The sequence below is a fragment of the Dreissena polymorpha genome, chromosome 9, assembly GCF_020536995.1.
Source record: "Dreissena polymorpha isolate Duluth1 chromosome 9, UMN_Dpol_1.0, whole genome shotgun sequence".
Lineage (NCBI taxonomy): Eukaryota > Metazoa > Mollusca > Bivalvia > Myida > Dreissenidae > Dreissena > Dreissena polymorpha.
In genome coordinates this window covers 101047564-101071004 of record NC_068363.1, presented here as the reverse complement: position 1 = coordinate 101071004, position 23441 = coordinate 101047564, and the positions used below count along the sequence as shown (strand labels likewise).

Below are 23441 nucleotides of genomic sequence, written 5' to 3'. Positions count from 1 at the left end.
CAATTATTTCTATTGCCATTCTCCCTGCTATGCCATGATTCAAGTTGGGTAATGGTCTGTGCACTTTGTACTTGTAAACCCGATAATCCCAAAAAGTGTGACAAGGTTATTTGACTTTCTGAAGTACGATTTGAAATAGCCAAAATTAAATAAATATGGAATACTAGGTCGGTGCCGAATAAAGCAAAGTTTATTCTGCGAGGCTTAGCAAATCTGAACCATGAGCCGAACAAAATAAACTTTGCTTTATTCGGCACTGACCTAGTATTCGATTCATCCCATCAATTTTCATAGTCGTAAATTATTTCTTTAAAAAAAAAATGAATAGGAAAATCGAACTACACGGAAAATCCCAAAGTTATTTTAAGCAAATATTGTTAAAAAATTTTTAATCGTGCCGAGCCTAATGCATTACAAAAAGATCAGTAACTAACCTGTTTTTCTATTTATCATACCTCTACATCCCTGATTTTTAAGAAATAATGAAAAAAAAACACTAGACAACTGCAGCTTTAGCGTGAAAGAACATGCATTGTGTCGTAGGATGTGTTAATAATGACGCCACGAGTACGAGCACTTAATATTTGTAAATAAAGTTTTTTTGCTTTATGAGTTGCATTATGTGTTAAAAATAAATTACATCTTATAGCAATATTTCAGCACTGCCCAAATAGAGGAAAATTTATTCCAGAGTGGTTTATTTCGACAATGCACGTCTGATGATGGGATAAAAGATTTTATATTAAGACAACCCTCTTCTACCCCCAACACTCACAAAACCATAGGAGCATTGATATTATTACTAAAGCAGAGGGTGTATTTCTGCGGAAATCTTGAAACTAGACATATTTTGCCTTTACCAAGGATGTCTGTGCCATCTCATTGTTGTTATAATTAGCTTGTTGGTTATAAACAGACAGAAGGAATAATCAAACCCAAGTTTTAGCCTTTCCTAATCAAGGTTATTTATGAACAGTTATAAAAAATAGTATTCATTTATTTTGATGCCCCCAGTAGAGTGGCATATAGCAGTCAGATTTTTTGTCCTTCAGTATATCCCGCATTCTGCTGATTGAGCTTAGTTTTGGTATGTGAGTCTATCTACATGACTTTCAGATGGAGTTTGAGTTTAGTTTTTGTCCATTTATTTTTGGAAAAGTTATGGGTGTGGACTCTAAAATAGCTGCGATGTGGCTTCAAAGCACAGTAGGAGGCATTGTGTTTCACAAACGCAGATCTCGGTTCAATCAAAATAGCTCAGATTATAATGTAAATATTGAAAGGCTTTTTATATGTTCTTGTTATCAGGCCATGACACAAAAAGTCAAGCTTGCTTAGCAAACTGCTGGTTTCATTCAACAAACAAATTATCCTTAGCATAAATTTTCAGACGTGCGATGGAGCTTTCATTTGCGCTTGTGAACACAAACAACATCCGAGCGATGATGAAGGAACTTCTCACATTCCTCGAGAACTGTGACCCAGAATTCAAGTCTGACACCTGCTCCAAAATCGTCATGGCAACTGAAAAGTAAGGACAGATGTATTGAATGTTATCCAATGGCATGTTTATTGATACTTCTTTGGTGCTTATCCAACCTATGTTATGATTCTTGTAATCTTGGAAATATTGTATGTTCACACATTTTTTTTAACATTTTGGGACTGGGGCCGGGGCCCCTTTGGATTGGGAAAAATCTCCTGGTTTTGACTTAAATTGGGAAATTTATGTGGGTTGTTTTGGTCACAAATACCATAAAATTAAGAATAAAAGTGTTTTCTATATTTATATATTTTGTAATAATCAACTTAAAAGGACATGATAGTAAAATTAATGAAATGTTTTAATTTATTTATTTATTTATTTTTAACTTTCCATTGGGAATTTCAGATAGTCATTTGGGAAAAATATATACTTTTAGAGATATGGAATAGAGCTGAATTTTGGCCCCACATTTGACTCAAAAACAACTGATACAATTCCCCATTTCTGAACTTAAAGACAATCAATTAAGGTCTCTAATTTTTAAAATAAAAAATATCACTTTAAATAAATGTTATAACACATTATATCCTTCATGAATAAATGTCAGGCAATTTGGCATTAAAAATGTCAAGTAAACATAATACATTCAAGCGTCATTGCAATATGGAAATAGTGAGCATTTGCTTATCTTGGTAAAAGTTACTGAAGATCATTTAAATAAAATGCGGCCTGGTAATCTCTTTAACCTATAAAGGAATTGGACTCTTAAAATGCTTAAGGCCATACTTTGTTGTCCCCTACCAGTGAAACCGGAGGGGACTTATGGTTTGTGCTCCGTGTGTCAGTCAGTCTGTCTGTCAGTCTGTCAGTCCGTCACACTTATCTGGATCCTGCGATAACTTTAAAAGTTCTTCATATTTGAACTTGAAACATGGATAGATGGTAATATGGAGAGTATGCATGTCATTTCATTTCGTTTCTACGTCAAGAATTTTGGTTGCTATGGCAACAAATAATTTTTTTATTTTTTTTTACTGACAATGGTGGAGTTTCATTGGTAGGGGACAATATTGCTTGGCAATCTCTTGTTTCTTCTGGATTTGTAACTATTTAATTCTATTGCAGATACTCTCCCAATAAACGTTGGCATGTTGACACTGTGATGCGAGTAATGAGAATTGTAAGTAACTTTTCTGCTTCTTATCCCAGATAAGCCTGTACAGTAAACACAGGCTAATTTGGGATCCACACTTTCACCCTTGACAGGATTTTCGCTTAATGACAAATACAATAAAAGCAGAAAGTGTCTTCCTTGATTTGCGAGTGCATTATGCGCAGGTAAATCTGGGACAACACTTAGCGCATGTATTAAGCCCTGTTTTCCCAGAACGAGACACAATTATTTTTTATGTCCCCCACCACTATAGTGGAGGACATATTGTTTTTGCACTATCTGTTGGTTTGTTGGCTTTGTTTGTTTGTGCAAACTTTAACATTTGCCATAACTTTTGCAATATTGAAGATAGCAACTTGATATTTGGCATGCATGTGTATCTCATGGAGCTGCACATTTTGAGTGGTGAAAAGTCAAGGTCATCCTTCAAGGTCAAAGGTGAAATATATGGCTTCAAAGCGGCGCAATAGGGTGCATTGTGTTTCGGACAAACACATCTCTTGTTTATTAACAAAGTTCCTTCAACCCCTATAGGCAGGCAACTACAGTCACTATGACTTCATATAGATAAAACTGATCTACCTTTACTTCATTAAAATGTACCCAAATGAAATGTATTTCATATATTTCAATATTAAAAATATATCAAATCCCCAACTGACTACCTCCCATACAGGCAGGCAACTACGTGCACAATGACATCGTGTCCATCGTGATCCAGCTGATAGCCAGCACAGGTCAGCTGCACTCCTACACCGTGCGACAGCTGTTCTTCTCACTGAAGGAGGACAACTCCCAGCAGCCTCTAAGCCAGGTCAGTGTTATGTCGCTATATTGGGAATGGGCCTGGGTCCCTTTGGATTGTGAAAATCTCAACGTTTTTACTAAAATTTGGAAATTACTGTTGTTGTTTTTTTTATAACAAATACTTAAAATTGAAAATAATTTTTTTTCACTATTATATTTATTTACTGAAGTTCAGCGAAAAGAAGCTTATAGAGCTGGATGAGAGAAGAACTAAATGTTAAGATTTATAAAAAAAAGTATATTTATTTTTATAAACTTCAATGGGGTATTTGGAAAAAAATATACTTTTTTCCATTAAATTTGAATGACAAAAACCACTGCAGGTGGCGGCCTGGTGCATCGGAGAGTATGGTGAGCAGCTGCTGGTTCCCACTAACGAGGAGGACGAGTTGGGACCGGTAAGGATTTGGCCCAGTTTTAGTATAGACACACAAACTATGTTTTTGGTGCCTTTGGTGCCAGTTAGTTTAAACCTATAGGGCCTGGTTTTGTTAAAGCCCCTTACAAGAGCCTCTCTCTGGGAAAACTGGGTTTAATTCATGTGCTTTAAGTATACTCCAAGATTTGCCTGTATAGTAAGCACAGGCTAATCAGGGAGAAAATGTTCTGACTAAAGTGGATTTTTGTTGAAATTAGACCTCCTACAAACGAAACATGACAGAAAAGCAGGATGTTTTCTTCCTGTTTAGCCTGTGCAAACTACACATCAGGGCTAAACATTAACGGTTGTCCGATTGCCCCTGGCAAGTAAAAGTTGGGTTCAGGCAAGTTATTAGCTCATCTATTTTTTGAAAAAAAATTATGAGCTATTGTCATCACCTTGGCGTCGGCGTCGGCGTTGGCGTTGGCGTCGGCGTCCGGTTAAGTTTTGCGTTTAGGTCCACTTTTCTCAGAAAGTATCAATGCTATTGCATTCAAACTTGGTACACTTACTTACTATCATGAGGGGACTGGGCAGGCAAAGTGAGATAACTCTGGCGTGCATTTTGACAGAATTATGTGCCCTTTTTATACTTAAAAAATTGAAAATTTTGGTTAAGTTTTGCGTTTAGTTCCACTTTTCTCAGTAAGTATCAATGCTATTGCATTCAAACTTGGTACACTTACTTACTATCATGAGGGGACTGGGCAGGCAAAGTTAGATAACTCTGGCATGCATTTTGACAGAATTATGTGCCCTTTTTATACTTAGAAAATTGACAATTTTGGTTAAGTTTTGTGTTTAGGTTCATTTTATTCCTTAAGCATCAAAGCTATTGCTTTCATACTTGCAACACTAACTAACTATCATAAGGGGACTGTGCAGGCAAAGTAATGTAACTCTGACTTGCATTTTGACAGAATTATGTGCCCTTTTTATACTTAGAAAATTGAAAATTTGATTAAGTTTTGTGTTTAGGTCCACTTTATTCCTACAGTATCAAAGCTATTGCTTTCATACTTGCAAGATTTATGAACTATCATAAGGGGACGGTGCAGGCAAAGTTATGTAACTCTGACTGGCATTTGGACGGAATTATGGGCCCTTTATACTTAGAAAATTGAAAATTTGGTTAAGATTTATGTTTTGGTCCACTTTACCCCTAAAGTATCATAGATATTGCTTTCATACTTGGAACACTCACAAACTATCATAAGGGTACGGTAAAAGGACAAGTTGCATAACTCTGGTTGTCATTGTTACGGAATTATGGCCCTTTTTTGACTTAGTAACTTTTAATATATGGTTAAATTTTGTGTTTCGATCCACTCGAAGTATCAAGGCTATTGCTTTCAAACTTCAAATACTTACATGCTATCATGAGGTTACTGTACCTGGCAACTTGAATTTTACTTTGACCTTTGAATGACCTTGACTCTCAAGGTCAAATTATTAAATTTTGCTAAAATTGCCATAACTTCTTTATTTATGATTAGATTTGATTGATACTTTGATGAAACTACTCTTACCTGACATACCACAATAGACTTCACCCAAACCATCCCCGTGCCCTCCCCCCCTTTCCCCCCCCCCCCCTAATTTTTTTTTTTTTTTTTTTTTTTTAAGATCATCTCACAAATGACCACCACACCCTCACACTATACACCCCCCCCACCCCACCCACCCCCCATTTTTTTTAAAAAACGGTTATGTTTGAAATAACCGTCAACCATCGCACCAAACCACCCCCCCCACCCCCCCCCCCCCCCCCCCCCCCCCCCCCCCCCCCCCCCCCCCCCCCCCCCCCCCCCCCCCCCCCCGATTTTTTTTTTTTTTTTTTTTTCGCTCTTTTGGAAGATAATGTAATAAATGTCCACAACCCCACACTATACACCCCTCTTCACTCCACTCCTCCCTCCTTTGTGATTGAAAATGAGAGTCCCTTCACCTTTAAAAAGAAAATAGATGAGCGGTCTGCACCCGCAAGGCGGTGCTCTTGTTTTAGAATCTAGTTGTCTGCCCGGGCAAGTGCAAAAAAGAACAAAGAAAAACATGTGTTTTTGTGGTTAAAACTTAAATAGTACAAATAATCACAAACGATTTGCCTTATGCACGAATTTACCTCGGCGATTGTTGTTTGCGGAAGTCCGAACTAACTACGCATGGTGCGCATGCATTTCCAAATTTATTTTTAGAAACGCCGTAAATGGCTTGGGATTCCAAACATAGGTTTCAAATGCTATTGTGTTTATCTTTTTCATTAATATTCAGTTACACATAACATCGTTGGTGTTTTCAGTCATGAAGAAAACTACTTAAATTATATAACTATATAGAAACAACAATAAATAGCTTCGGTATATATATACAGTCAATCTTGTGGATGCGACCACTTTTATTAAGCGACCTTTGTCTTATGCGACCATTTTGAAATACCACAGAGCTTTTTCGCTATATAATGATATTGAATTCAGCGATATTTGTCTTACGCGACCAGCGACCGCTGATTTCTATGTATTTTGATGTCCAAATCTTGAATTAAGCGACCACTAGGAGGTAAAAGTGGTTAATGTATTGATCTTTCAGGGACAAATCCGTGTTAATTGTTTATCAAAGCCAATAAGATGTACTGTTACACCTCTGCTTTGTTTTCACACCAACCATTATGATTATGCTTTGTCTCGTTGACCGGTTCTGACCGGTATTGTTGTAGACGGCATATCAATTTATTGAGTTCAATAATAGAGGAACGTTTTACGCACAGTCTACAGCTTAAAAAGTTTACTATGTGAAACGTTTAGAGACAACGCCGATTTTTCTCGAGTATAGATAACAGGTGCAGAAACGATGCACTGTACGCGACAAACATTTCCTGAGAAGTGCGGAAAATAAACTATTAATCGGCAACATCTGTCGAAATCCGTACATTACCAATTTGTAATTATGCTAATTAGTAGCTATTTGTTAGCCAATCACATTGTTATTTACTTAATAAATTTTCCAATCAGGTCTGTTTGTTTGTTTTCAATTGACGTGTTTTATTTTTTTCAGCTCATTATGTATCATAATCAAGTAAGATTTCCTTAAGCGTACATGCAGAAATTAAAATGTCAAAACGAAAAGTGTTAACGTTGAACGAGAAAATTCGGGTTTTGGAATTGTCAAAGAATAAAAGTGCACGTAAAATTGCAGATGAGTTTGTAGTCGGTAAAACCCAAATTCAGAACATTCTTAAGCGTAAAGCCGAGGTGCTTGAAGACGTGGAAAATTATGTGTCAGGTGAAAAAAAAACGCGAAAAATATTTCCTTGTCTATGTTGTTTTTGCAAATAAATATGTACACACAATGCATTTATAATATATGATAATTTATAATAAGTGAAAAAATAAAACACATTATAAGTAAAATATTGTTTATGTATTGTGTTTATATTCATTTTATTATAAAAGTTAAAATCATTGTTGACAAAAGAGATTATCCTTCATATAGATTAAAATTGAGGGTAAGCATTCTTCCAGAATGGCATTTTTTATTTAAAGACCATTTTATTTAGAGACCACTTTTGATTACTCCCTTGAGTGGTCTCTTAATACAAGATTGACTGTATATATTATATTTTGCTACATACATTTTCTTTTGCTTTACGTCAATTCACATTTTTGTTACGGTTCACGTGTTGTTCACAGTACTGTTAGCAGACGAGAAATGTCTAGTTTATTTAGCTTTGTCTTTATAAGTAACTTTTAAGTCTAAGTTGCTGACTAAGACGTGGAGGAGAACGACTAATTATTTCATTAATAAGCAAACATTGGCACAAATCTACATTTAGACTTAATGAGACTTTAATTCCTGTAATCATTTTGTTAAATGTGCAAACATAAAAAAGGTTTTGTGGGGTATCTTTTTGATCTTTATTAAAATATGAGGTTTACAGTTAATGTGATATTTAATGTTTGGGCAAGTGGCTTTACGTTCAGGGCAAGTAGATTTTCTTAATACTTGCCCAACAGGGCAAGTTGGTTTTTAGGTGAATGTTGAGCCCTGCACATGCTAATCTGGGATGACACTTTACACACAGGCATTTAGCCCAGTTTTCTCAGAATGAGGCTTGATTGATATTTGTTGAGTGTTTCAACTGGTACGTTTCTCAAGATTTTAAAATGAAAATTGAAATATTTCATGACAGCATGAAGTGTGAATAACGCAAGTGATCTTTTTTTCATGCTTAGTGACTTGCACTTTTTGGTGGATTTTTCTCAAACATTTTTTTTACAGCTGATGACCATAAAACTGACTTGTTAATTTGTCTCTGTCCAAACCTGTGTCCTTTTGGGCATCAGTTTGTGTGACATGTCCAGCATCTGAAAGGATGACACTTTGTGGCAGTCCCTACTGTCCGGATGCACTTACCAGTACTGTATTTACCAACCCATTCTTAGAGTTTAGAATGAAGAATCGACTGAGAACCAAGTAAAATATAGTCAGCATTTAAATAGGCTACCACTGGTGATAATGGCCTTAACAAAATATTCCACATAAAGAATGATTTAGATAGAGATCATTGATGCCAAATTCTAAGGAAAATGAATGCAATTGTCTAGTATTCCTTTAAAAAAAAAGTTCTTTCTTCTTCTACGGGCCCAAGTATCGTGTTTACTGCAGGTGACTGAAGAGGACGTGGTGCGAGTTTTACAGAAGTGTCTGGAGAACAACAACTCCACGTCAGTTACCAAGGAGTACTGCATAACGGCCCTCATGAAACTCAGCACGAGATTCACACACACTAAAGAGTAAGTAGATGACAGTGAGAAGTCAATGTGATGAAACCATGTGGCTACTTCCTTTCATTGGAGAAGATTTGAGGCTCCGTATACTGCAGACACAATGTAAACATCCTACTACTAATAAGCATGATTAACATGAGTTTGTTCATTCAGCCATGAGATTTGGTCTCATAAAATAAAAATTACTTCTTTTTTTTCTTCTGATTTTTTTGCTAGAAAAAGATGTTAAAACTTTCCTATGCTTATGTGCGAGGCATCTAGTGATGGTATATACTTGGCAGGACATTCTTATGCTTATGTGATTCACCTGTGTGTTTGTTGTTCATCTGCCCTTACCAGATTAAAAACAAAGCACATTTCATAAAACATTATTAATGCTTTTTACAAAGCTTTTATAATATACTATTTACTGAGGGGGAGGGGGGTTGAAAAGAAATTCGGCCCCTTGAAAATGGAGTAAAAAATGCCCCTTTAAGATTGTTAACAGGTCATTTTTCCCTGATTTGTGGAAAGAGCCTAGCCTTCCATTTTGGGTGACAAAATAATCGACAAAACTTAAAAGGGAAATTTGTTTCCAAAGTAAGCTTGAAATTTTGTGAACGTTTAAAGAAATTCTTGTAAGGAAAGGGGCCTTTCTCTTTGGGGAAGTGGCCTATTTAAGGCCCTTGCTAAAGAAGAAAACAAAGCCCTGGTAAGTAACAAAACACTATCATTTGATAAAGTTTGACTATGCCATTTCAGTGCCATTCTCACTGTGACCTCACGCTACAGTAGCAGTACACAGACTGAGTTGCAGCAGAGAGCAGTGGAGTACACCACTATATTCAGAAAATATGACCACATGAGGTAGGGCACACATGCATATGCAAGTTAAATATTAACCATGCAGTTTATACCGCTATTTTAAAGTCATGTGGATCATGGAAAATAGTTTTTAGTTACAATGTTTTCTGCTGTTCTAATTTTTGAGGAAAAAAGAGAAATGTATTATGTGTATTAAACATTAAGTAGAAATGATTTGTACATATATCTTTCAAGATACTATTGTAGAGATGGTAAAAAACAATGAATGTAGCACTTATTTGGTGTTTAGCTCACCTTAGCTTGCAATGGTCAAGGTGAGCTGTTGTGATCACCCTATGGCCAGCTTTGTACTGTGAGCTTCATCAAGTTTAAGCTCATTACTACACTTAAGGCCACATGTTTGATCCAATATTGATGACAATTGGTCAAGTTCAAATGTGGGTTATGTGTGTCCAATAACAATTTCACCATGTCAGATTTTATTAGCTCATCTATTTTTTGAAAAAAAAATAATGAGCTATTGTTATCACCTTGGTATCGGCGTCAGCGTTGGCGTCGGTGTCCGGTTAAGTTTTGCGTTTAGGTACACTTTTCTCATAAAGTATCAATGCTATTGCATTCAAACTTGGTACACTTACTTACTATCATGAGGGGACTGGGCAGGAAAAGTAAGATAATTCTGGCTTGCATTTTGACAGAATTATATGCCCTTTTTATACTTAGAAAATTGAAAATTTTGGTTAAGTTTTGTGTTTAGGTCCATTTTATTCCTTAAGTACCAAAGCTATTGCTTTCATACTTGCAACATTTACTAACTATCATAAGGGGACTGTGCAGGCAAAGATATGTAACTTTGACTGGCATTTTGCCAGAATTATGTGCCCTTTTTATACTTAGAAAATTGAAAATTTGGTTAAGTTTTGTGTTTAGGTCCAATTTTTTCCTAAAGTATCAAAGCCATTGCTTTCATACTTGCAACACTTACTAACTATCATAAGGGGACTGTGCAGGCAAAGTTATGTAACTCTGACTGGCATTTTGACGGAATTATGTGCCCTTTTTATACTTAGAAAATTTAAAATTTTGTTAAGTTTTGTGTTTAGGTCCACTTTTTTCCTAAAGTATCAAAGCCATTGCTTTCATACTTGCAACACTTACTAAGTATCGTAAGGGGAATGTGCAGGCAAAGTTATGTAACTCTGACTGGCATTATGACGGAATTATGGGCCCTTTATACTTGAAAATTTGGTTAAGTTTTGTGTTTTGGTCCACTTTACCCCTAAAGTATCATAGATATTGCTTTCATACTTGGAACACTCGCAAACTATCACAAGTTGACAGTAAAGGACAAGTTGCATAAATCTGGTTGTCATTTGTATGGAATTATGGCTCTTTTTTGACTTAGTAACTTTGAATATATGGTTACATTTTGTGTTCAGATCCACTTTACTTCTAAAATATCAAGGCTTTTGCTTTTAAACTTTAAATTCTATCATGCTATCATGAGGGTACTGTACCTGGCAAGTTGAATTTTACCTTGACCTTTGAATGACCTTGACTCTCAAGGTCAAGTTATTAAATTTTGCTTAAATTGCCATTACTTCTTTATTTTTGATTAGATTCGATTGATACTTTGACAAAACAACTCTTACCTGACATACCACAATTGACTCCGTTCAAACCATCCCCCATGACCCCCCATTATTATTTTTTTTTAATTAAAGATCATCTAATAAATGACCAGCACACCCTCACACTATACCCCCCACCCCCACCCCAAATAAAAAAGTTTTATGCCCCCAGTAGGGTGGCATTTAGCAGTTGAACTGTCCATCAGTGTCAGTCAGTGTGTCTGTCCGTCCGAAAAAAACTTTAACATTGGCCATTACTAATTCACTTTTTAAGATAGCAACTTGATATTTTGCATGCATGTGTATCTCATGGGGCTGCACATTTAGAGTGGTGAAAGGTCAAGGTCAAGGTTATCCTTCAAGGTCAAATGTCAAATATATGGCGTCTGTCCGTCCGAAAACTTTAACATTGGCCATAATTTTTTTAATATTGAAGAGAGCAACTTGATATTTGGCATGCATGTGTTTCTCATGAAGCTGCACATTTTGAGTGGTGGAAGTTCAAGGTCAAGGTCATCCTTCAAGGTAAAAAATTAATAAATTCAAAGCGGCATTCTCATGAAGCTGTACATTTTGAGTGGTGGAAGTTCAAGGTCATCCTTCAAAGTCAAGGTCATCCGTCAAGGTCAAAGGTAAAAAAACAAATAAAAAATTTCAAAGCGGCATTATCAATAAGCTGCACATTTTGAGTGGTGGAAGTTCAAGGTCAAGGTCATTCTTCAAGGTTAAGGTCATCCTTCAAGGTCAAAGGTAAAAAATAATTCAAAGCGGCATTATCATGAAGCTGCACATTTTAAGTGGTGTAGGTTCAAGGTCAAGGTCATCCTTCAAGGTCAAGGTCATCCTTCAAGGTCGAACAAAATATTTAAAAAATTCAAAGCGGCGTTATCATGAAACTGCACATTTTGAGTGGTGGAAGTTTAAGGTTAAGGTCATCCTTCAAGGTCAAATTTTTTTTTTTTAATAATTTCAAAGCGGCGTACTCATGAAGCTGCACATTTTGAGTGGTGGAAGTTCAAGGTCAAGGTCATCATTCAAGGTCAAGGTCATCCTTCAAGGTCAAAGGTCATTTTTTTTAATAAAAATTCAAACCGGCGTTCTCGTGAAGCTGCACATTTTGAATGGTGGAAGTTCAAGGTCAAGGTCATTCTTCAAGGTCAAGGTCATCCTTCAAGGTCAAAGGTCAAAAAATAAATATTTCAAAGCGGCCTTCTCATAAAGCTGCACATTTTGAGTGGTGGAAATTCAAGGTCAAGGTCATCCTTTAAGGTCAAAGGTAAAAAAAAAAAAAATTCAAAGGGGCGCAATAGGGGGCATTGTGTTTCTGACAAACACATCTCTTGTTTTTTTTTTCAAACATGGTTAAAAAACGCAAAATATTTATTTTTATAATTTTATGTTTAAAATACCGTCCAACCATATCACCCAAGAATCCCCCCCTCCCCCAAAAAAATATATGTTTTTTTATATTTTTATTTGCATTTTTGGAAGATAATGTAATAAATGACCACACCCCCACACTATACACCCCTCTCCACTCCACCCCTCCCTCCTTTGTGATTGAAATTGAAATAGGTCCCTACACCTTAAAAAAGAAAAATAGATGAGCTGTCTGCACCCGCATGGCGGTGCTCTTGTTAAAACTGTGTTACCACTTTAGATGCAACATTTATGAATAAATCTTTATGAAGCTTGGTCAGAATATGTATATTTAAAATGTCTAAGTTTAATTTAGAAATTAGATCAAGTGTGTCTAAAAAAGCTAGGTCAACATTTAACATCTTTTTTAGCACTCTAGAGGCCACATTTATGACTCAATCTTTAATATAATGTTGGTACATGCATGTCAAAAATCTAGGTCAATATGTAAAATTGTAGAAAAATCTTGTTTTCACTTTAGAGGCACATTTACGGCTCAATCTTGATAAAGCATGTTCAGAATGTTTATCTTTACAGTATCTAAGCTCAGGTTTTAACAAGTGTTAAAATTTTAGAAAAAAACATGTGACCATGACCTAGATCTCATATTTATCACTCCATCTTGATGACACTGCAGGACGGTTTGGGTGATCCTTGTGCTTTACTAAAAATAGAAAATGTGTGTTGCCATGGTTACAGGTCAGCGCTACTGGAGCCAATGCCACTGATGCAGAAGAGTCGCTCCACGGCAGTTCTGGAGGAGTCAGCTAATGGCACCACTGAGCTGCTGGACACTGTGGAAAAACTCAACACAGAAAACATCAAGTCTCCCACAAGCACTCAAACAGAGGTGGGTCTCTAGAGTTTGTGCCAAAAACTAACGAATTGCTGGATTGCTTTGGAGTCATCCTTTTGGATAGAACTAGTAATGTATGTCTTTAAGAAAACAAAAAGTAAATAGGGATGAAACGTGCCTGAAACGCTGCTAGAGTTAGAATCGTTCAAAATTATGGTTAATACACGTTCAGATCGACTTCCGTTAAACGTTTGTCTTTATATCAAAGGTCAAGGCTACACTTAAAGGTCATAAGTCAGATTTTGCCATAAAACAGCCTGTCAGAACTATAACTTCTTTGTTTATCATGAAGTTTTTAAGCCACCGGATCGAATGATTGCAGGCATATTGTTTTTGGCCTGTCTGTCTGTCATTCTGTCCCAAAACTTTAAACTTGGTTAAAGTTGGTAAAAGTTTTGCGATAACTTTTGCAATATTAAAGATAGCAACTTGATATTTGGCATGCATGTGTATCTCATGAAGCTCCACATTTTGAGTGGTGAAAGGTCAAGGACATCCTTCAAGGTCAAAAGTAAAAAAATACAATCCAAGGGAAGTAATAAGCTTTAAAAGGAAGATATTTTCTAAATCTGTCAAATGATATATTGAAATATTATTTGAAAGCGGCGTAATACGGGGCATTGTGTTTCTGACAAACACATCTCTTGTTTAATAATTTGACACAAATGTTCATCTTACGTGTGTCACCCATATCTGAGTCATTAAACCAACCCATTCCCAAAGCGAAAAAAAATAATCTTAATTTGAAAGACAAATTTTAAGTGACTTTTTTCATATTTTGGTAAATTGACGATTTTCATAATAATTGTCATATATTAAAAAAGAAAGCATTATGTTTAAGCAAGCCAAATAACGCTCTTGGTTCATTTATGGATACTTATCATTAAAAATCGGTAAAACATATTGAAATACATGGAGTATTATTATAGCGGTTATGTTTTGCTGAACAACATGTTAGGCTGCATGGAGCGGTGGTATCATATTGGCTATAGCTGCCACAGGACCCGGGTTCTAATCCCCAGGATGGCTTTTTTTGTATCTACATTCTTTACAAAACATTTCATTTCAGAAACTATATAAGATATCAATATGAAACTTCATTTTGGTGTATAGATATCAATCAGGAGAAGTGCCATGCACAAGAGCCTTAACCCTTCACTTATTTTGTGTGTGTATGATGTTACTTTTCAGGGCTATATCTCCGATACCATACAAAACTTCAGCATGTAACTTCAAGGGTGTATTGATATTAAGGAGGCGAAGTGCAATGCTTAAGAACCATATTCTTTCACCTTCTTAAATAAGAGTTATTCCCCTTTGTTGTTTTTGTTTGATGTAGCTTTTCATGGCTATATCTTAGACACGATACCAGATTTCAACATTTAACTTCATGGGTGGGTAGAAATTAATGGGAAGAAGTGCAATGCTAAAGAACCATAATCCTACAATTTCTTAAATAGGAGTTACTGCCCTTTGTTGTTATAGTATGATGTAACTTTTCAGGGCTGTATACAAATAGGCTATAAGATTTCAACATAAAACTTCATGGGGGTGTTGATATCAATGAGGATGATTGCAATTCGTAAAAACAATTACCCTACACTCAATTATTATTTAGGGTTACCATATATCAAGGGATTTGCACCCATCCATAAATAAAATTTATTTTGCGAGGGATATCAATTCAATGAATTTGCTTGTTTTTACTTATTTTTGCTATTATAATAAATTAAGACTATTATAAATGCTACAGATTTGTAAATTAACATATTTAAGGCCACTTTTCATAAATACAAAAATCTGTGAACAAATCCCATAAAAGAAAAGTCTTATTCTAATGTTTATTAACTCGGCGTTTTCGGAGAAAACCCGAGGTATTGTCATAGTCAGCTCGTCGTCCGCCGTCTGCAACCGCTGTCTTTGTCGTTCTAAAACCTTAACATTGGCTCTAAAACCAAAGTACTTCCACCTACAACTTTGAAACTTCATATGTAGATGCACCTTAATGAGTTCTACACGCCACACCCATTTTGGGGTCACTAGGTCAAAGGTCAAGGTCACTGTGACCTAAAAAAAAAAAAAAATTCTGACAAGCTTTCATTTATTCAAAACTGAACCCATAGCCGAGCGTGGCAGCCTTTATGCAGTGCTCTTGTTATATCTTAATTTGTCATCTAACAAAGTACATAACTATTGTTATGCCCCCCTTTGAAGAAGAGGGGGTATATTGTTTTGCTCATGTCGGTCGGTCCGTCCACCAGATGGTTTCCGGATGATAACTCAAGAACGCTTAATCCTAGGATCAATAAACTTCATAGGTACATTGATCATGACTCGCATATGACCCCTATTGATTTTGAGGTCACTAGGTCAAAGGTCAAGGTCACGGTGACCCGAAATAGTAAAATGGGTTCCGGATGATAACTCAAGAACGCTTATGCCTAGGATCATGAAACTTCATAGGTACATTGATCATGACTCGCAGATGACCCCTATTGATTTTCAGATCACTAGGTCAAAGGTCAAGGTCATGGTGACCCGAAATAGTAAAATGGTTTCAGGATGATAACTCAAGAATGGTTATGCCTAGGATCATGAAACTTCATAGGTACATTGATCATGACTCGCAGATGACCCCTATTGATTTTGAGGTCACTAGGTCAAAGGTCAAGGTCACGGTGACCCGAAATAGTAAAATGGTTTCCGGATGATAACTCAAGAACGCTTATGCCTTGGATCATGAAACTTCATAGGTACATTGATCATGACTCGCAGATGACCCCTATTGATTTTCAGGTCACTAGGTCAAAGGTCCAGGTCATTTGAAAAAAAAGTTATGAGCTATTGTCATCACCTTGGCGTCGGCGTCTGGTTTATATGATTTTTATGCCCACGGATCGAATGATTGGGGGTATATTGTTTTTGGCCTGTCTGTCTAAAAGTTTTGCGATAACTTTTGCAATATTGAAGATAGCAACTTGAAACTTGGCATGCATGTGTATCTCATGGAGATGCACATTTTGAGTGGTGAAAGGTCAAGGTCATCCTTCAAGGTCAAAGGTTAAATATATGGCTTCAAAGCGTGCAATAGGGGGCATTATGTTTCTGACAAACACATCTCTTGTTTTCATATGATTTAAATTATTGTTAAGAGTTATCTTATATTAGTTTTTCCAAATTAGTGAACTTATAGTTAAAAAAACAGCCGTAATCCCAAAATTCCCCCCCCATCCCCCCCCCCCCCCCCCCCCTATGTTATAGTGTTAGTATAATAATCTATTCTCCTTGCAGAGCCAGAACATATTAGACCTCCTAGGGGACATGGGAGGTCTTACTGTTATACCAAACCAGACTCCTATAGCACCAGCCAAGAACGAGCCTGTAGACCTTCTATCTCTTTTAGATGATGTTGCAGTCTTAAATAACACTGGTGAGACTAACTGCTTTTACAACATGACTACGTATTTATGAGGGCTTATTGTGTTCAAACCTGGATAGTCTGGTACTATTGTGTTATATGTAAGTTTGTGGATTATCAAGCATTTTGGTTCTGTTTTATGTTAAAATAAATTTTACAGTATATAGTTATCAATCTATAAAAACTCTGAAGTTATTACAAAGGACAAGATCATCCTATTTTATGCTGAACAAATTACATGGCTGCTTTAAAAGTTGTATGTACTAACATTGATATTAAAGAAGTACTTATCAAGCTACATCTTAATGCTCCCCATGTATATATATATAAACTTTTGTTACAGTTTCTCATAGCGCCTTCAATATTTTGCTGATCTCTTACATATTTGGCATGCAGGTACCTTGCATGGACCTCTACCTTTTGATGAGGTTTAAGGTCACTGGGGTCAAGGTCAAGGTCATCGAGGCTAAAAATATATTTTTCCGTCACAATTTTGTTACAGTTTCTCATAGCGCCTTCAATATTTAACCGATCTCTTACATATTTGGCATGTAGGTACCTTGCATGGACCTTTACCTTTTGATGAGGTTTGAGGTCACTGGGGTCAAGGTCACTGAGGCTAATAATAGATTTTCTCAAGGTCACACTTTGGTTACAGTTTCTCATAGCGCCTTCAATATTTGATCGATCTCTTATATATTTGGGATGTAGGTACCTTGCATGGACCTCTACTTTTTTGATGAGGTTTGAGGTCACTGGGGTCAAGGTCACTGAGGCTAATAATAGATTTTCTCAAGGTCACACTTTTTTCCACACAATTAAACCATATATTGACAAAGCATCATTGGGGAGCATCCATCAGTTTTACTGATATCCTTGTTTTAAAATTATTATATCAATTTGTAGTTCTGATGTATAGAAATTGAAACCAGTCCAACATGCCTGTATCTTACTCTATTCAATATAAAAATATACACCCCTTTCTGGGAAAACAGGACTTGATACATGGATGTAAATCGTCGTCCAAGATTAGCCTGTGCAAGGTGTACAGGGATAACACTTTCTGCTTTTATGGTATTTTTCATTTAAAGACAGTCTTTTCTTAGCGGAAATCCTGTCTAGGTGAAAAGTCATCGCTGATTAGCTTGTGCAAACTGCACAGGCTTATCTGGGACGGCACTTTAGGCATATGTATTGAACCCCATTTTGCCAGAGTGCTGGTCATATGTAAACTCACTCATTGTAGGTATCTCTAAGCCCCCTGTGCCTGTAGGGAGTGGGGATCTGCTGGGAGGATTGCTTGGATCCTCCACCTCCATCATGAATGGCAACTCAAACGGTGAGGAATTAGTTAGAGACTTCATTTTTTTTATCTTTAATAAGAATTTTTAATCCTTTTTTCCATAACAAGCAAAGTGAAAATGGCTTTTGCAAACAGCATAAAACCAGAACAGCCTGCGAGTAACTTTCAGTCTGCTCAGGTTTTATGCTGTTTGCTGCTCTTCAGTACTGGAAAAGAGCCTTCAAAACTTGAATTTAGTTTAAAAAAAAAGGTATTTAATTAAATGTTACTTTCTATGGGACAACAATTGTGTAAAAATACGTATCTAAGTGGTAGAGGGTTAAAAGGGGGTTAAATATCACTCTGTCGCTCAGTAGGTTGGTCAGTCGATGAGTCCGCATAAAATGTGATCAGTTTGTGAAGCAAATTAACTCTATATTTTTCAAGGGTTTCAAATTGCAACTTCAAATATGACATTGCGCTGAAGTGTAAATGTGCATTGACTTTTTGTTTAAATTTTACGAAAGGTATTCTTAGGTAACGCAGAAAGTGATATCAGGTGTGTGATATATGTAAAATGGCCATTCATTGAGAAAGTAAACTGCTGAGTGAAACACCAATGAAATGTTAATGCAAAACTGTCTTTGTGAAGATTACATTCGTTTAGTGTTTGTGCAGTAAGTAAGAAATACAAATTAGTATCATTATCAATTTGCAGGGCTACGCCTTTGCTGAAAATTTTCTTAAGCCAAATTTAGGGAAGAATACATAAATTTTTCACATTTTATCAGTTTTATGGGGTATTATGAAGAAGGAAATTATAGCCAAATTGAAATTAATTTAGCCAATTTTTCTCATTTGTAGCCATTTGCTTGTGTGGTGAATGACAGAGCAGGCCCTGAATGTGGAAGAGTAAACAAATCTTATGATTGATAAAACCCTAATGTATTGTATTTACAGACAGGAAATAAAGACTCTTCCTATGTTAAGCAAGTACTGAATTATCTCATCTCCAACATTTAAACCTGTTTTATTAGCATTGACACTCAAATGTTTTTATGCTTCCCCAAAATTTAGTTTGGGGGGGAGCATATAGTCGCCGCTTTCTCTGTCCGTCCTCCGTCCGTCCGTGCACAATTTTTGTCCGGCAGGGTTCGCACAGGGCTTGAAAAGTGCTTGAAAACGAGTCCTAGGCTTGAAAAGCCCTTGAACAAAGGTTGGCCTTGAAAAAGTGCTAGAAAAGTACTTATTTCATGTAAAAAAGCCTTGAAAATTTTTATTTTGTTCAAAATTACTTTTATCATCGCCATAAACTTAAATCGTTCTTATGGAAAATATTACGAACATTTATCATAAATTCCTTCGCGCAAAAAATGTGTACCAAAATATAAGTTTCGTACACTATTGGGTACGAAACATTAAGTGTACACGTCACAGATTATGTGTACTACGTCAGAGGTTCGCCATTGTGATCAATTTTCGCGAGTAAAAATTCAGCGATGGGGAAGTGTCGTTTCAAACCAGAGTGGTTAACTGAATATTCCTGGCGCTACTTTCTGGTCATAAACACCGATGATATGCAGAAAAATGCTTAAATAATTTCAACTTATACGATACGTCAACATTCCTTAAACATGAATATTCATGGCGCTATTTTCTGGTCATAAAGAAGTTGTCGAAATGACGTTTATCGTTATGTTTTGCGCGAAACTTATGAATGTTCCTCGGAACAGAAAACAAATGACATTTGAAAAGCACATTGTTGGGTCTATATAAAGACCATTGGTGTCGGGGGGAATGGGTGAAAGCGCTTTGAAAAGCCACGATAAAGGGGAAACCCACAAAGAAAACATGAAATTGAGAAGCAAACAGGGGTCCTGCATTGTGCTTTTTGGTGAAACAGGAAGGTGCTATTGTTAAAACTGTGCAATCTAAAACAGACATTAACAACAACAGCCCTGTGAAATACAAAATGTTATAGTAACTGACTTCTGTTTAAATGAAATGAACTAGTCTGTTTGATGTGAGCATATAAAGAGACAGTGTGTTTGTTTGTAATAACTTTAAAAAGTAAATACATATGTGAGACTTATTGAGTTAAGGATGGATAACATTTATGTGTATGTAATAATTAGAAATAACACAAATGATTTATTGTGAAATTATTTTAATGTGTTAGAGCAAATTAATGATATATACTGTGTTAATCTGGCTTGAAAATGCATTTTTTAAAGGAAACTAACATACGGTTCTCGGCCTTGAAAATGAAAATTTGGCCTTAAAAAGTCCTTGAAAAGTGCTTGAATTTAGGTTTGAGATTTTTGTTTGAACCATGTCCGGGCTATTTCTCAGCAACTAATGACCGGAATTCAATGAAACTTTATGGGAAGCTTCACTACCAAGAGGAGAGGTGCATATTATCAGCGGGTTCTGGTCGGATGATTTTTCACAGAGTAATGGCCCTTTCTTTGAAATTTCCATTAACTGTACATATAGTGTAATTCTTGTCCTGGCTATTTCTCAGCAACTAATGACCGGAATTCAATGAATCTTTATGGGAGCTTCACTACCAAAAGGACATGTGCATTTTATCAGCGGGTTCTGGTCGGATGATTTTTCACAGAGTTATGGCCCATTGAAATATTCTATAAAAAAATTATTGTCCTCCCAACTACTGTGCCCTCAAGACGTTTCCTTTTATCTGAATATATAGTGCAATATTGTGACAAAAAAAAACTTTGGGGAGCATCACCCATCTCCGACGGTTTCTTGTTATTATAAGCTCGGCTGTTTTTGGAGAAAACCCGAGGTATTGTCATAGCCAGCTCGTCATGTCGTCTGCCGTCCGCGTTGTGCTGAAACCTTAACATTTTGTTAACCTTTTGAACGTTGGTTCTAAAATGAAAGTGCTTCCACCTACAACATTGAAACTTCATATGTAGCTGCACCTTGATGAGTTCTACATGCCACACCCACTAGGTCAAAGGTCAAGGTCACTGTGACCTCAAAAAAATTTAAAAAAAAATCTGACAAGCTTTCATTTATTATGCTCCCCCCAAAAATTTGGGGGGGGGGAGCATATAGTCGCTGCTTCGTCTGTCCGTCCGTGCACAATTTTTGTCCGGGCTATTTTTCAGCAATTAATGACAGGAATTCAATGAAACTTGATGGGAAGCTTCACTACCAAGAGGAGATGTGCATATTATCAGCCGGTTCTGGTCGGATGATTTTTCACAGAGTTATGGCCCTTTGAAATTTTTCATAAACTGTACATATAGTGCAATTCTTGTCCGGGCTGTTTCTCAGCAACTAATGACCGGAATTCAATGAAACTTTATGGGAAGCTTCACTACCAAGAAGAGATGTGCATATTATCAGCGGGTTCTGGTCGGATGATTTTTCACAGAGTTATGGCCCTTTGAAATTTTCTATAATTTTCTATAATTTTTTTTTGTTCCCCCAACTACTGTGCCCTCAAGACATTTCCTTTTATCTGAATATATAGTGAAATATTGTTACAAAAAAACCTTTAGGGAGCATCACCCGTCTCCGACAGTTTCTTGTTTAAAAGTGCACCCGCAGCCGAGCGTTTGCACCCTTTATGCAGTGCTCTTGTTATTATGTTATTTTCAGTTAATACTCCACCTCTCATCAATAAATGACAATGAAAAATGAACAAAAAAGGTTTAATTCTTTTTGTGTGTCTTCCAGTATCTGCGCCTATGATGGCATTCAACAAGAATGGTTTGATGATAGAGTTCCGCTGTGAGCGGGACAACAACTCTCCGACATCCAGCCTGATCAACGTGAAGGCTTCAAACGCCTCGCCATCGCAGATGGAAGACTTTGTGTTCCAGGCAGCTGTGCCAAAAGTATGCACAGTTACAGCTGCAATTATCTACTTATTGCTTATTATTTAATATAACCATTTACTTTTAGATATAATTAAGTTATTTAGTTGCATATTTACAAAATACATTATTTACCAGGTTTTCCGAAGGAAAAAACTGGTTATTAGATTTCCGAATGTCGGCGGGCTGGCAGGCGGGCGGGCGGAACAAGCTTGTCCGGGCCATAACTTTGTCATTCATTGTGAGAATTTAAAATCATTTGGCACATTTGTTCACCATCATTAGACGGTGTGTTGCGCGAAAGAATTACGTCAATATCTCCAAGGTCAAGGTCACCACGACTAAAAATAGATTTATTTTGAAACAAAAGGGGTTAATTATAAACAATCAGTTCAGTTTGAGTTGTATCCCTTTATCAGACTTTTTTTCAAATTGAAAATCTGGTTTTGTGACAATTTTGTTCCTTGTTTAGTTGTATATTTAGATTAATTAAGATGCCTTCTGGGAAAACTGGGCTTAATGCATGTGCATACAAAGTTGTACCAGAATAGCCTGCTCAGTCTTCACAGGCTTATCTGGGACAACAGTTTTACCATGCACTTGATTTTCATTTAGAAGATAACTCCTTTAAACGAAAAGCAAAAGTGTTGCCAATGATTTGCCTGTGCATGCAGCACTATATGAGACTTTACACACATGAATTAAGAGCAGTTTTCCCAACATGTTGCTCAATTAATTACCTAACAGATTAACAACTTTGTGTCCCAGGCATCTTAACCATAGGTAGGCACACCGATATAATCATGGCTTTTGCCTCATAGATTTGATGATTAAAAGCAAATTTGTTATAATTTTTTTTTGTGATAAAAAAAGTGCTTATGAACTGCCATAAGAAACTTAACAATAATTCTTCATTTTTAAATACTTGCCACTGCAGTATAAACAAGTTATAGCTTACTACCTTCCAAAATAATTATAATACCTAGACATCTTCATTTTGTATTTTTGTAAGCTACATGTAATAAATACATTAAATAAACATAGAAATAGATTTAAAGAAGAACATATTATATATATGTGTTTTCTTTCAATAGGTACATCGGATTCAATACATTTGTTCTTTCATTGGAAAATATCAATGGAGCTAAAATTGATTTTGGGTCATAATTTCATGAATTTCTAAATATTATACACCTTAATATGTATTCTGGGTCACCAATCGTCTTTTTTCTGAAGCTTGTTGTACATAAATTTAATGAGTTTCATCATGAAAATATATAGGGTAAATTCAAATTTAACCCTTATAGTGCTGGAACCGAATTTTAAAGTCCTTTGCAAACAGTTTGGATCAAGATCAGACGCCACAAAACGTGGCGTCTGATCATGATCCAAACTGTTTGCTATTCTGATAGTGGTCTTTGAAAAAAGTGAAGAAATTGATGATTTTAGAAATTCAGCAGACACCAATTTAGCAGAAGACAAATATCCCAGCATGCAAAGGGTTAAGG

The 23441-nt window shown here is 36.2% G+C and overlaps 1 protein-coding gene across 2 annotated transcripts in view; it reads left to right on the top strand.

Annotated features, from left to right (window-relative positions):
• LOC127843939 (AP-1 complex subunit gamma-1-like) overlaps window positions 1-23441 on the top strand; it is a 67964-nt gene that overhangs the window by 37603 nt on the left and 6920 nt on the right. For both annotated transcript variants that reach the window (XM_052373844.1, XM_052373843.1), the window contains 10 exons: window positions 1391-1531; window positions 2612-2666; window positions 3337-3474; window positions 3791-3865; window positions 8551-8678; window positions 9414-9518; window positions 13226-13376; window positions 16674-16812; window positions 18047-18139; window positions 21794-21954. In XM_052373844.1, coding sequence (XP_052229804.1) covers window positions 1391-1531; window positions 2612-2666; window positions 3337-3474; window positions 3791-3865; window positions 8551-8678; window positions 9414-9518; window positions 13226-13376; window positions 16674-16812; window positions 18047-18139; window positions 21794-21954 — 1186 coding nt within the window. The remainder of the gene's footprint in view (window positions 1-1390; window positions 1532-2611; window positions 2667-3336; window positions 3475-3790; window positions 3866-8550; window positions 8679-9413; window positions 9519-13225; window positions 13377-16673; window positions 16813-18046; window positions 18140-21793; window positions 21955-23441) is intronic.